Raw genomic sequence first — 14,216 nt, 5'->3', positions numbered from 1 at the left:
AGTTTAAGTATTTTGTGTGGTTTTCTTAAAACTTCTGTCTCCCTCATTGAAATGTCAAATAGTCACACTAGAAATATCTTAGTCCTTTGTGAAGATTCCATGAGCTTTATTTGTGTCATTGTATTACTGGACTGCTTATTTAGTGCCCTACTTCTTTTTATTATTATTAATTGATTATTTTATTTATTTACATTTCAAATGTTGCCCCCCTACCTGGTCTCTCCTTCTCAAGCCCCCATCCCTTCCTTCATCCCTTTTGCCTCTAAGAGGGTGCTTCCCTACCCACCCACCTTCTCCTGCTTCACTCCTATAGCATCCCTCTAAGCTGGGGCAACAAGCCTCCACAGGACCAGGGCCTCCCCTTCCATTGATGCCAGATAAGGCAATCCTCTGCCACATGTTAGCAGGAGCCATGAACTTATCCATGTGTACTCTCTGGTTGGTGATTTAGTCCCTGGGAGCTCTGGGTGGTCTGGTTTACTGATATTGTTGTTCTTCCTGTGGGGTTGCAATCTCCTTCAACTCCTTCAGTCTTTTCCCTAACTCTGCCACTGGCATTCCCAGGCTCAGTCTGATGATCGCCTGTATCTGCATCTGTCTTAATCAGGCAATGGCAGAGCCTCTCTGAGGACAGCCATACTAGACTACTCTCTGCAAGAAATTCTTGACATCAGCCATAATGTCAGGGTTTGGTGTCTGCTGATAGGATGGATCCCAAGGTGGGATGGTCTCGGGGTGGCCTTTCCTTCAAAGAATCAACAAAATTAGGAGCTGGTTCTTTGAGAAAATCAACAAGGTAAATTAATCCTAGCCAAGCTAATTAAAGAGCACAGAGACAATATCCAAATTAACAAAATCAGAAATGAAAAGAGAGACGTAACAACAGTACTGAGGAAGTTCAAAAAAATCAGATCCTACTACAAAAGCCTATACTCAACAAAACTGGAAAATTTTAGTCATTGTTAAATTCAGCAATTGGCTTCTTTTTTAAACCAATGTGACTCTTCATGTAATACGCTAATGAGTCATGAGGGTAAAAAGCTATGTGTCTGGTAAATGAGTCCATTTAATATCTTTGAAGAGAATACATAAGTCTGTAAATTCTCATATCTACATTTATCAAATGGAAAATAGTGATTTTATACTCAGAGACATGTGGAAATAAAACTGTATTGTGCATAATTTCCAGAGGCTAATGACAATAAGACTTTTTGTCTTTTCCTGAGACACAAAGACACGAGTTTCTGGTCATGCTTTGTCTTCCTGGGAACATACCACTACTTCTTGCCAAGGAACACATGCCATCTTGAAACCAATCATTGTTTTTTGGAATTCATAAGTAGTTTTCTCCTCACCCATGGGATCCCATTTCCAGAAAGTTTCCAAATAATATCAGAACAATATTGGAATTTAAAAATCAAACATACAGTGTGTAAAGTAGCACAATAGTCCAGTATTACAGCTGATAAAAAGTGAATTATCATTTCTAGTTACCATCTCTAAGTGTGTGTGGGGGGGCATGTGTATGCTAGTATCACAGAAAACAAAATAGATGAAGGAGACTATCATATTCCTTATACTTATCACCTACATATCAATACATTTGTTTGCACTTGATTTCTCTTCAAAATCATATTGAAAACTCAGAAAAGGAGCAGCATCCTATGAAAACATCTATCTATAAAGAAAGTAGCTGCTGCATTTACCCATCTGCTAGGGACCTTTGCTTACAGCAGGAGCCGTGGAGGGCTCAGGACAAGGGCTTTAGAGAAACATGTAGTTAAGTGCACTCCTTTTTTAGATAAGAAATTTTCAGTCCGGAGCTAGAAGAGCGTCTCCTGGAAGCTCCAGGCCAATGGCTAGTTACATTATTGAATATTTTCCTCAAGTGAAATGAAATTTAACTTTTTAAATTGAATAGTAAAAATAAAATAAAAGTCTATGGTTGTACAGTCATTCAAGAATATATTTTAAGATAGTATGTTACTATTTCAAGTACTTTAGAAACTATGTACTGCTTAAAATAGACTCATGACTCACATAATCTCAAAAATACAAAGACTACAAACCAATGTTACTGCAGCTGAGTTTCCATTAAGTTTCCTCTCTTCTAACTTAGTTAATCCAAGAAAACCTTACTAACTTTTTTTTTTCATTTTATTTCCTGCCTCTCCCCTTAATATAGTGCACTATAGTAACAATCCTTTGATCTCTCTCATTTCTTTAGCAATCTAAATTAACCTTAAGTTGGGGACTTGAATTGTTACTCAGACAATTGTTTCACTATAAATCAGTGTGTGTGTGTGTGTGTGTGTGTGTGTGTGTGTGTGAGAGAGAGAGAGAGAGAGAGAGAGAGAGAGAGAGGAAGAGAGAGAGAGAGAGAATGTAAAAGTGATGCACTTGAACTTGATGTCAAGTAGTAAGTGGAAATAAGTAAAGATGATAGAGTATGCCAACATACATCCTAGCTCATACAGAACAGTATTGCATAGTGGGAGATGATGTAGAAGTTTTGAAGATGAAGACTAACTAGGAGGTAATTCTAGACCTCAATCAATAATGCATATACTTTATCCATGGACTATTATCCGAAATTGGGTCTGTGTATCCCAAATGATTATCATGAATACACATTTAACAACAAGGGCTTTTAGAATATTTGTACTTTTGTATATATTGCAAGAAAAAATTAAGAAACAAATATATCTATGTATTTGTAACTTTCTGGTTACTGCCACAAAATATTCAGACAAAGCAATTTAGCTAGGGAAGAGTTTATTTGGCTCCGAATTAGGTTTGATACATTATTTGGGGGAATTTCTGGTTGCAGGAGCTTTAGGCAGTTGATCATCCCCTGTCCAAAAGCAGAGAGTGATAAAAACTGATGCTCACCTCAATCATTATTATTTTTTGTTTTTGTTTTTGCTCTTCCCACTTCAGGTCACTGTGAGCCTGAGCTCAAACAGTAGGTGAAAGAAACCAAAGTAAGTAATCACTAATCTGCAAGTTTTGACAAAATCTGTACAAAGGCGCTTTATGACAATAGCAGTTTCAAATGCATTGTGAAAAGCAATGTGGAAAGTTCAGTGGATAAGAAGAATATAATAATTTTTATTTTGGTTCATTATGAAGGCATTTAGTTCATAATAATTTAAGTTCCTCTATGAGAACCACTTGTTTATATTTTTCATCTCAGAGTGAGAACATGGGAGAACAAAGTTTTACACACACACACACACACACACAGAGAGAGAGAGAGAGAGAGAGAGAGAGAGAGAGAGAAATTATGGAGAGAATCTGACAACCAAATTCTCTGAGTATTAATAATATGAGCAGAAAGAATGGATTCCTGGTTTAAACACTGTAAAGTGGGAAAAATGAATTCTGCATAACATTTTAATTCATGAAACAGATATAGTTTTATCAAAGTAAATTGTCACATTGGATGACCTGAAGGGATAGGGGTTGAGAATAAAAATCCCTATATAAAGTTAGGCACTAATTATGTTCTCACAGGGTAATGGGGTTCAAGGTCGGAAATTTATGGGATTTCAATAATAGTTAAGGTGGTCATAGTAACTGTAATGAAATTTCTTTCCCTTTACAAAGAGCTTCCTACTTTTCACTTGGCTTTATTTTTTCATGTGGGTGCTGCGGATACAAAATCATATCCCTGAGATTATGCAGCAAGTATTCTAACCCACTGAATCATCTTGATTTTTTTTAAGTTAAATAGAACACCAAACTTCATTCCTAGAGCAATCCTATAGCAGTGGTGATGTTGAGCTCAGATATAGTGAATGATTTCTGAGGAGAACATATGAATATCAAGAGTAGAAGCAGTTTTGAACAATTGAGTGACCAGGATCTAAGGGTGCATGCACACTGTCAAAGAAGGTTCCATATAGTTTTAGTGCAACAGTAAAAACACTAAGAGGAAGCATATACTTGTTTAAGATTTCGAGTGACAGAAATAAGATACTGCGTGTGGGATCTAGGAGAAGATAGTCAGTGTTGTGAGAGTTTGATTCTCAGGACCTACATGATGAAAACAGGAGAACTAACTCCCATGGGTTTGAATTGATCACCACATGCATACTGCAGTACTACACACACACACACACACACACACACACACACACACACACACACATACACAATGACATGTGCTTTTAAAAACTCTGTTGGAGAGAAAGAAAATTAAAATTGAACTTGAGTATGGGATAGGCAAGATCATTTCAGGCCTATATTAGCAGATAAATTTTCTGACGAGCTGAGAAAATACAGAAAATAATGCTGAATGACACTGGAACCTCAAGCAGTAGAGAGAATGGGTTGAGTTCTTGGCATATGCCGGCCTTTGTATACCAGGGGTTCACAGCACCAGCATGGGAGCAAAATAGTGTAATAAGAAAAACCAAGCTCCTGGGAGCAGGCCAATTAAATTCATACTCTGCCTATGCCCTCGATCCTCACAAAGATTTAAAATCCTCAAAGTCACTGATTAGCGTGCTATCAGCATAGTTGGTAATTGGTTAGTATTGGGAACTAATATTATGATAGGGAACTGATGCAAGCCATATCCATAGAGTGAATTCTGGAGCATGTCGTACTGTTCAAGGAGTTCTGCTGCTCTTTGTTTAATTTACAAGGCACACACCTTAGCGGAGAGAGGCTGACAGCAGGGACATGCCTTAATAAGCAGCCGACATAGTCCAGATAAGAACAGACACATTTGTGAACTAGGACAGTGGCAGTGGCAACAGAAAGGAGGACAGTTACACAAGAGATTTCAGAGGCATAAGTGCCTTCATGAATCATTAAGTGTGGGAGGCAGAGACATGACTCTGAGTGTTCATGCCTGCCTCACGGGGGCCACGGTGGTGCTGCCACCAGATAATGAACCATCAAGAAGAGATGAAGTTTGGGAAGAGGATTCTTAGATCAGGATTCATGATAGTGTCGTAACTGAATTGAAGGTACTCACTAAAGGCTACACTAATCTACCACCCGGAAAATATTTTTCTCCAGGGATCCCACAGAGATACTGAGAGTAAATAAGATGATTTAAGAACTATGAAGAAACAAGCAATGACCTAACTGGTGAGGAATTCTTTCCTGTACAGACTTCCCCATCATTTGTGTGTGTGTGTGTGTGTGTGTGTGTGTGTGTGTGTGTGTGTGAGTGTGGTATTAGTTGTAGTACATTTCGCCTTTTCTTCCTCCTTTTCAATATACTCAGTTTTGGGAGCACAAATATATATACACACATACATACATAAGTACATACATATAAAATTTATGTTTATTATACTTCACAGTAACTTCAATTCATAGTAACTGATTCTGACTTACTTTTTTTTGCTAATTTAAAAAAGCATCAACTTAGCTACAAATACAGTAATCTAATTTTAAAAAGTTAACACTGAACATATGGCTTCCAATCTAGCCATGACGAGCAAGGGACCACTTTCCTCAATCTTTCCAGATTCTACATGTGAACATCATTTAAGTAGTACACAAAATGCCCCTCTACAATCAGGGTGTCATCTGTTATTAGAATGCTCTGGGCATGTTTGATGTTAGCTTGATATCAACCAGGAACATGCTGGCTTTGATATGTCACTTTATCCTAATCATTCACTTATCCTCCTCCTCTAACCAAAACTACAGATAACTCTGGTCTTACTGCTGCCATCAACGATGCTATGCAATCACTCAGTTTGCAATGCAATGCATTCCATGCTGTTCTCCGTCTGCCCATCACTCTCTTCAGACTCACAGCACCTTCTATTACTTCTTTTACATTAATAGATTTTCCAGGATCAAATTGTTGCAAGAATCAAGCCGTGCTATCTGTATTGATATTAATTTTCAATCCTTTGTTTTCAGTGAGGCCATTGAAATTGAAATGCACAAAAAGGAAGGACAAGAAGTAGAAAGAAATGATAAGTTTTCAATCTAGCCACCCACCATTAAACGAAGTCATTGTACCAACCTGGCATTTTTCTTTCCTACTACTTCATTGTGGCTTCTTCCTTCGAAAGATTAATTTTCCTATGGGACCTTGGTAACTTGTACTGTGTGAGAAGTGATTAGATAATTCTCTTCTGCACATATATCTTAATAAGTGCCCTCAGGCAGCATCCAAGTGACATTGAGGGCAGGGGATTAAACTAGGGGTTTAGGCTGCAGCATCAGCCTTCGTCAGCTGCCATTTGTGCTGAACATCTTGCTGGAACAAAATGACTAAACAAATGTGTGCTAGTCATGAGTTTGTGATTCTGTTTTAGGGTGCTGGGATAAATATAGAAATATGGATATACAGCAGAACTTAATCCCAGCTTCTCTTTCTGGAAGAGATAACGACTGGAGATTATTTTAGTATTACTTTTACAGATGGGAGGCTTTAGTGAAAAGGTAGCCTTGAGATTTTGCTTTGTTTTTTTTTTTTTTTTCTGCCTGAAACAAATGAAAAATAAAACTGGTGTAGTACATTATGATCAGTATCCCTGAGAATCCAGGAACAGAAGGTCACCTTTCCAAGCACTGCTTTGACCTTTGTGCTTGCTTGTCTAAAACAAAAGTGGCTTTAGAAGAACCTTGTGGGTGGTAAAATCAATGCGGGGATCAGAGCCTTCTCTAGTTTGGAGACTGATGTGTTGAAGGCCAATTTCTAAATACCAATTTTGTTTGGTTTCTGAATCTATTCATCTCTGAGCAATAGATAAGGTACCTTCCATATTATTCAATACAAAAATTATGTCCTATGAATGTATGAAAAGGAATCATTGGAAATCTGATAGAAACTTAAGTACATAATTAAGGCTTGCCTTAGTGTTAATAGTAAGGTGAGAACATAAGATTTATGTCTGAAATGGGGACATTTTTCACTTGATTCAACACTGAGTTGTTGGAACACTATGCACAGAGCTTGATGTCAGTTTTTCAGAGTTCAGACTGACTACATATATGTGTAGTTGGTGTTTGCTACTTTGTGGATTCCTCTTTTCCTCATCATTGATACCCTGGTTTCACCACCTAGATAGGTAAGAAAGAAGGATAAGGGGAGAGAAATAGAGAGATCCTTGGATCTAGTTACTTTCTTCTTGTTTCTTCTTTGTCTATGACTACTAACAAACTGCAATCAACCCCATTGAATGACCAAAACCACCACCATCACCTCTCAGGGCCCATATATATATATTATATATATATATACACTCTGAAAAGTTCCTAGAATTCCAAATGTCATACAATCGCAGAAGCTACCAGCAGCTGGTAAAACCATGCCTCTGCTAGAGCACAAAGCAAATCAAAGTCAGCTGCTGAGGACAGTCTAAAGAAGCCCCCACATTCCTACACCTGGGATTAAGTGGAAAATATATTCTTAAAAATATTTCTGTGTTTTTCAAAGTAACAAAAATTCCAGAATTGTCACCACAGATATGAAACATTCCTTATCTCAAAATATGTCTACCTTGTTCCCATGGAGGGTTTTTAATCTATAAAGCATACCATCTAGATTAGCTACTTTTATATTACTGTGCTAAGACACTATGACTAAGGCATCTTACAGAAGAGTTTACAGGGGGCTTACAATTTTAGTGGATAGTCAATGGCCATCATGATTAGGAGCAAGCAGGCAGGCAGCATGCTGGAACAGTAACTGAGAGCTTGAATATTGAAACACAACCATGAGGCAGAGCTGTGAATGCCATAGGCTTTTGAAATCTGAGATCCCACCCACAACAACGCACCTGGAATTTGTTTGGGTTATTTTTGTCCATGAGGAAAACCAAGTTGAGGAGAAAAGGGTTCATTTGACTTATATATTCTGAGTCCCAGATCGCTGAGGGAAGCCAGGACAAGAAATCAAACCAGGCTGGATACTGGAGGCAGAAGTGGACAGGCCATAAAGAGTGAATGTTGTTTATCTCTCCCTGCTCCCTGTGACTTGCTCAGTTTGTTTTTGTATAACACCAAGGACTAACATCCAAAGGATGGTACCAGCCATATTGGACGGGATCTGCCCACATCTATCATTATTAAGAAAATGCACTACAAGCCCAATCATATTCAAGCATTTTCTCAGTCCAGACCCCCTCCTCTCTGATGGCTTATCATGTGCCAAATTGACATAGAACTTTCCAGTATATATTTCCTCCAACAAGTCTATACCTCCTGATCCTGCTTAAAGAGTTCACGGAACTGGGGACCAAATATTCAAACATGAGTCTGTGTTAAGCAGTCTTATTCAGACCACCCCAGCATTAAAAGTCATGAGATTTCATTTTCAAATATTAACTTTCAGCTTATCTTAATAATTTAAGGTCCTGTGTGCACTTAACAATTGCAATTTTAGAAGCATTTAATGATTGACAGCTTCCTAAATGCCAGTATCATTTTATGATATATATATTCAGTATTTATTTTAATACATATAAAATATTTGGAAATGTTGGTCCCATGAGAGTTTCAGATAATGTCACAGTATCTATAGCTTATCATTGATGTAATTGTGACTTGAGACAGATCTATCTAGTACATAAAGTTTGTTATCTTATCCAGTTTGGAGCCAGTATAAAACTATTAAATTGAACAGTGATTTCCAGACACACTATTCAGTTGCCCATATGAATTCACAGAATTGTGACAGTAACAGCATACACAAGGACTGTGAAAGCTCTTCTGGCTCTGCCAGAAGAAATCCTGGCATAGTGGGTGAGTTACCCTCTAGATGAAGAGCTATTGTTTCATAGGCTCAAAGGAAGGAGATTTTGGTTCTGTTTGTTTGTCTATGTCATGATGGGACTTCTAATAAACTAATCTTTATACATCAGAAAGACCATAATCTCAATACTAGTTGGGTCACAGGAACTGAGTGGAAAGTGGAGAAAAGAAAAGGAAACTCAAAGTTCGTGGAAAGAAGTGAAAGAATGATAAGGGTTGGGGGTGGAGATGGGGCAATATGTTAAAAATACATTGCATGAAGTTCTGGAAGACTCAACAAACATATTTTGAATATGTTGAATTACTCAGCGGTCAACGAGTCCTCACCTATTTCAGCTACTTGTATGATTATTAGAAATGTTGCAGTTTCAATATATTATCAAACATGCTCCCGAACAGGAATGAATTAATTTATGCCTAATAAACACACTATTTTCACAAAGAATTGCAATTCACTTTGAGAAATTAGTACAAAACTTACCAAACCATTTTAAATCCAATTTGTCTTACATTGATAGAGTACACTTGAATTTATCTATGCAACTAGAATACTAGCTATCATTTTGTCTAAAAAAAATGAACATACTTCATTATCTTTTTGAATGCCATTTGTAAGTTGCGCATCTAAAAGCTTTGCAGACTGTGTGTGTGAGTTAAAATCATTTTCAAGAATGCCTTACCAGAAGTTGTCTTCACTACTTCAGTTGTATTCCTCAATCCAACAAAGGAAAATTGATACAGCCTCCATGATCTTGTGTCACCCACTTCAACAGAACTGCGCTTCCATTGATAAACAATTTCTTCACGAGGATATCCATCTACCATGAGATGGGAAAGCTCACATTAAATATGACAGTGAATGACCAGCCAGAGGTAGCAACCACCTTCTTTGAATAACTTGTAAATACCAAGGGAGAACAAAACTGAAAGTCATATGAGCACACTGGACTGGCCTTGTGGAATTTGTCTCCCAGAAAATTAACAAAATGTATATCAAATCCTTCTGGAAAAGACTGAAAGTAACAAAGTCAAAACTGCCTTTAAAAAATCTCACTTTTAGTTGCATGTAATGTAAACAATGAAGGATATTCTAAATGTTGTATTTGTACTTTATATCACTTTTGTAAGATACAAACGTATCCAGTACAAAGTGAAAATTAGATATGTAAAAGAGTATTTTATAATGAAGTAAATTACATATGATCAATTCTCTTATCACTGTCTTTTAAAATTAACTACTGTCATGACTTTCTTGATTTTAGGAGTCTCTCTGACTCTATTGAAGAAAAATTATGTTGATGAAAATGCATGTTTAAAATCCATAGTTAACATTTCATTCATACAAAAACGTCTAACTGTTAAACCAGAAATAAGGCAGAGATGAATAATCTAATATAGATATTGAACAAATAGGAATTCATGTAGAAAACTGAGGCCTGTTTGCTTTAGAATATCTGTGGAAGTTTTAATATTTAATTGGTGATAGAGTTGTCAAAATCCCCTTGATATGTTGAAAATATCTTCTCTGATGAAAATAATAAGTCAGGCTTTTACAGTGTTGACATATCATACATTTTTACAAATATTATACCAACAAAACAGTGTTAATGTGAAGTATACTTTGCTTAAGAATGTGCTATAACATTCTTCTGAGTCCCATGATAAAGGATATTGGAGGTATAGTATCAACCATTTATACTTTCTATTGAGTCCTGGCCTGGCCTTACAATCCACCTCAACAGTCAGTTTGGGCACCCATTGTCTATTTTTCTATGAGTTGCCCATTCCATCAATTCTTTTTGTAAAGATTGTTTTAATTGGGACAGTTTGAATTACAATAAAAAAGATGTCAAAATCAATAGCAAAGCTCAGTGCCACTATGTAATTTCTCAGATTCACTGCATTAATTGACAAGGCAATTAGAGTGACTACAGGTGGCAGGGCACAATCTGGAGAGAATATTACTTACAACTGGAGAACTCCAGGGGGCAGGAGTGTTCATCCATTGGGAAGTTGTGTAATTGCAACTGGCACTCAGCATCAATTGTTAGCCTAATTAGAACAACAATAAATATACAGAGAAAAAAATTGCTAACATCATTTTACAGTGCACACTGACATCCTTTCTAGAACAATCTTACACTATGATTGATAAAACAAAGTGATCCTCTATGAAAAAAATTCAAGTTCTAGGTAAAAATTATTTCTGAGCATATTTTATTTACATAGCAGACAGAACCACCTAATTCACCTCAACTCCATTAATTCAAAATATGTGGATACTTGTTTTGTATTTTATCTTATTTATTTTTGCAAATTAACTGCACACAGGAGATTTCTCAGTGAATATTTTTAACTTATTTAAGAGAACAAACTGTTTTAGGAACTTAGGCTCGTTTAATGTTTGCATCAAATGAATGCTGACAGTTCTCTGATCTTATCAGCTAATTAACATGAAGCCTTCTGTTGGCAAGAACTTGCTGTTTTTAAATTGCCATAGGTGGGTTTTAAAATACCACTGCTGCACAAGGGACTGGTATGCACTTTTACAACAAAGATAGATAGATAGATAGATAGATAGATAGATAGATAGATAGATAGATAGATAGATAGATAGAATTATTTTCCTATATAAGATGTTTTATATAGGAGAGGATATCTAAAAGCAAACAAGAGATGCTAAATGCACATACAATGAGACAATGAGAATGACTTCACCATTGAGTCTCAGTTTAAACAAAGTTTAAAACCTCAAGATGTGCAGTTTTAAGCCCTGGACTGTGACTCAAGAAGGGAGTTTAAATCTGAAGGAGTATAGATGTTCTGGCCACCTTTGGAAAGGCATAAAAAAATAGAATCAAACTGTAATGGTGATGATTAGTGGCTTTCAAAATGTTCATGTTCATCAGCTACATTTCTTACAAGCTACAATACCACTGCTTAAGTGATAGAAATGTTATTTTACAAAAATTAAATTTAAAGGATTCTCTAATTAGCATGACTTTTCATTGAGAACATATTAGATGTTTTGTGGTACAAGAGAGCAATAAATAATCTTTCTGTGTATCTTCAATGGCCTATGAAGCCTTGATGATCTGAACTACTTCTGTACTAAATGCTGTGATGGCTCCATTGCACTGAAAGGTATTCAAGGTCACAGGGACCAGGAACTCGGTTATGATCTGTACTTAGGCTCTTCACTCTTCGTCACAGCAGGAGACTTTAATCACTGTCTCTATAATCATTCTTCAAAGAATAGTTTGGCTTTATTCCCAAATGAGATTTTAATTAAATCTGGTTTTTATTAGAATTATCTCTCAAAATAAATTGATATTCTTATTATTAAAATAATACAGATAGATTGCAGATATAAGTATAGATTCAGAAGTATAAATAGCTCTACAAATACATGCACACATGTATTCAGACATTTATAGTTTAGATAAGCAACTAAATTAAAAATCATCTTTCTTTATAAATACATACATTGTTTCAAGTCTTAAGCAGATCATAACTGACACTTAAAGGAGGGTTCTATAATTAAACACTGTTCCCCAAATTAATAAGAACTCAAAATTGACGAAAACATTATAATATGATAACAAGACTTGAGGTAGAGTGAATGATTGCAGATTTCCCAAGCCAAATGAACTCTGATTTATCATTCAGACTTTGATTTTCACATTTCTAATTCTAGTCATTACCTTATCAGGAACTTAATAAATTCCCACTGAATCTAAAATAGACACAATGACTTTCTTTTGCAATTATGGTAGAGATTTCAAATCATTTGAAAGTATTATGCTTTATATGTTTAGTATTAAGCATTACAAGAAATAAATATATTTTACTGGTACCTATGACATGTTAACTTCGATGTATATTTTTTAGATATTGCTAATATATAAATAAATCTTACAATATACCATGACCCAAGATTAGCATTTTGCCTGTCACTAATTTCACCTGTAACAATCCTGTGGGGCAAGATTCTTACCTGTCAGGTAAAGAATCACTAGCTATAACTCATAGATATTAAAGAATGGGAGGTAATTTAGTGAGAAGCAGGGAGACTTTTGTACTGCAGAGTGAGAGTTCCACATTCACCACTTAGTGTATGTCAAAGTTCCATGCACTCAAGTGCTACTTAAACGGAGATTTGTAAATTCAGTCTCCTTACAAGAAAAGGATTCTAAAGATCACAAATGGTCATGAAAATACAGTAGCTCCATCTTTCCTAATATTTAATATCTGCTTTCACTTAATACACCTACCTATAAAATCTAACAAGAAAAATATAGTGCTTATTATGTAAAAGAGAATGTTGATACATATTCTAGAGCCAAGTTCATAGTCATATAACCTTCTAGCAAGTTCTGTACATAGAAAATTTGTAGTTACTCTAGTTCATGGGACATCAAGATAGAAGGCAAAGAGTTGTAAGAATCCTTTTCTATCCCTCCTTCTTTCCTTCCTGAAAGAGTCAGGTTGATTTTGTTCTTATTTTCAACAAGTACTTCTTCCCCACCCTCTCAAAAAGTACCTTAAAGTGTAGAGAACTCGACCATCATTCCAAATTCTCAGCATCCTGTTGGGAGTGGTGATCCAGTGAGCATCAGCCTTTTTGGAGTTCCTGAAGAAAGTGTCTGGAATCCAGATTTTCCCCACCATATTGCTATTCAAACGGAGAACTTTAATGGTACTGTTAAATTTCAAACGTCTGTCATACCAGGTTTGGGCAAAAAAAATATCAATTGTATATTCCTGTTTTAAAAAGAACAGAAGATTTAAAATGTTTATTTCTTTTTTTAATCTTGTGCTTACTGCCAGTATGAGACAGCATGGAATAGTGCAACAGGAAACAATAGCTTTGCTGGAGAGGTCTCTACCTCAACCGTCTTTTACTCCAGTTTCAGACATCTATGAGTTCGGGCCAAATCTCCAAACCCTGGTAACTTCCTTCCTTCATACACATACAAAACAAGAAGCCAGACCACTATTTGCTAGGGAGAAGTAGAGGTGGGCGCTTCCTTATCCACTGTAGGATATTTAGCATGACCTCTGCCTCTATATCCCAGATACCAATGTTACCTAAAAGAATAATTGTTCCACATTCACTACTGTAGAGCAAATTGAAGCCCTATGCATCCAATATACTTAAATGGAGTTGTAGGTTCAGCTGCCTTACAATAAAAGAAAGGCTCTAAAGATGCCCAATGGTTACCCCTGTGAAAATGTATAAAATGCTTTGCCCCCTGACAAATAGCAAATTCAAAAGACAACATACTAGAAGTTACGACTGTTTATTCCACTTCTCTAAATACGATTAGTATAATTAAATCGCTTACTTTGCTTAGCTATGCCATGCTTTTATTTGTGAGTGGATTCGAATAAAGTTATTTTATTAAGATAGTAGTAGTAGTGATTCTTATGCTGAATTAATCTCTCTAATGAAGCATATTCTTAAATGTAATAATGACAGG

General features: G+C 36.1%; 1 protein-coding gene across 2 annotated transcripts in view; it reads right to left on the bottom strand.

Annotated features, from left to right (window-relative positions):
• Nucleotides 1-14,216, bottom strand: part of Gabrg2 (gamma-aminobutyric acid type A receptor subunit gamma2) — a 91,520-nt gene that overhangs the window by 48,041 nt on the left and 29,263 nt on the right. For both annotated transcript variants that reach the window (XM_021175702.3, XM_021175703.3), the window contains exons 4-6: nucleotides 13,277-13,497; nucleotides 10,703-10,785; nucleotides 9,414-9,551 (exon numbers count right to left, since the gene is read on the bottom strand). In XM_021175702.3, the coding sequence (XP_021031361.1) occupies nucleotides 9,414-9,551; nucleotides 10,703-10,785; nucleotides 13,277-13,497 (442 nt within the window). The remainder of the gene's footprint in view (nucleotides 1-9,413; nucleotides 9,552-10,702; nucleotides 10,786-13,276; nucleotides 13,498-14,216) is intronic.

This window comes from Mus caroli, unplaced genomic scaffold (assembly GCF_978045245.1).
Source record: "Mus caroli unplaced genomic scaffold, Mus_caroli_1 scaffold_13, whole genome shotgun sequence".
NCBI lineage: Eukaryota > Metazoa > Chordata > Mammalia > Rodentia > Muridae > Mus > Mus caroli.
This window is presented reverse-complemented; position numbering and strand designations above follow the sequence as displayed.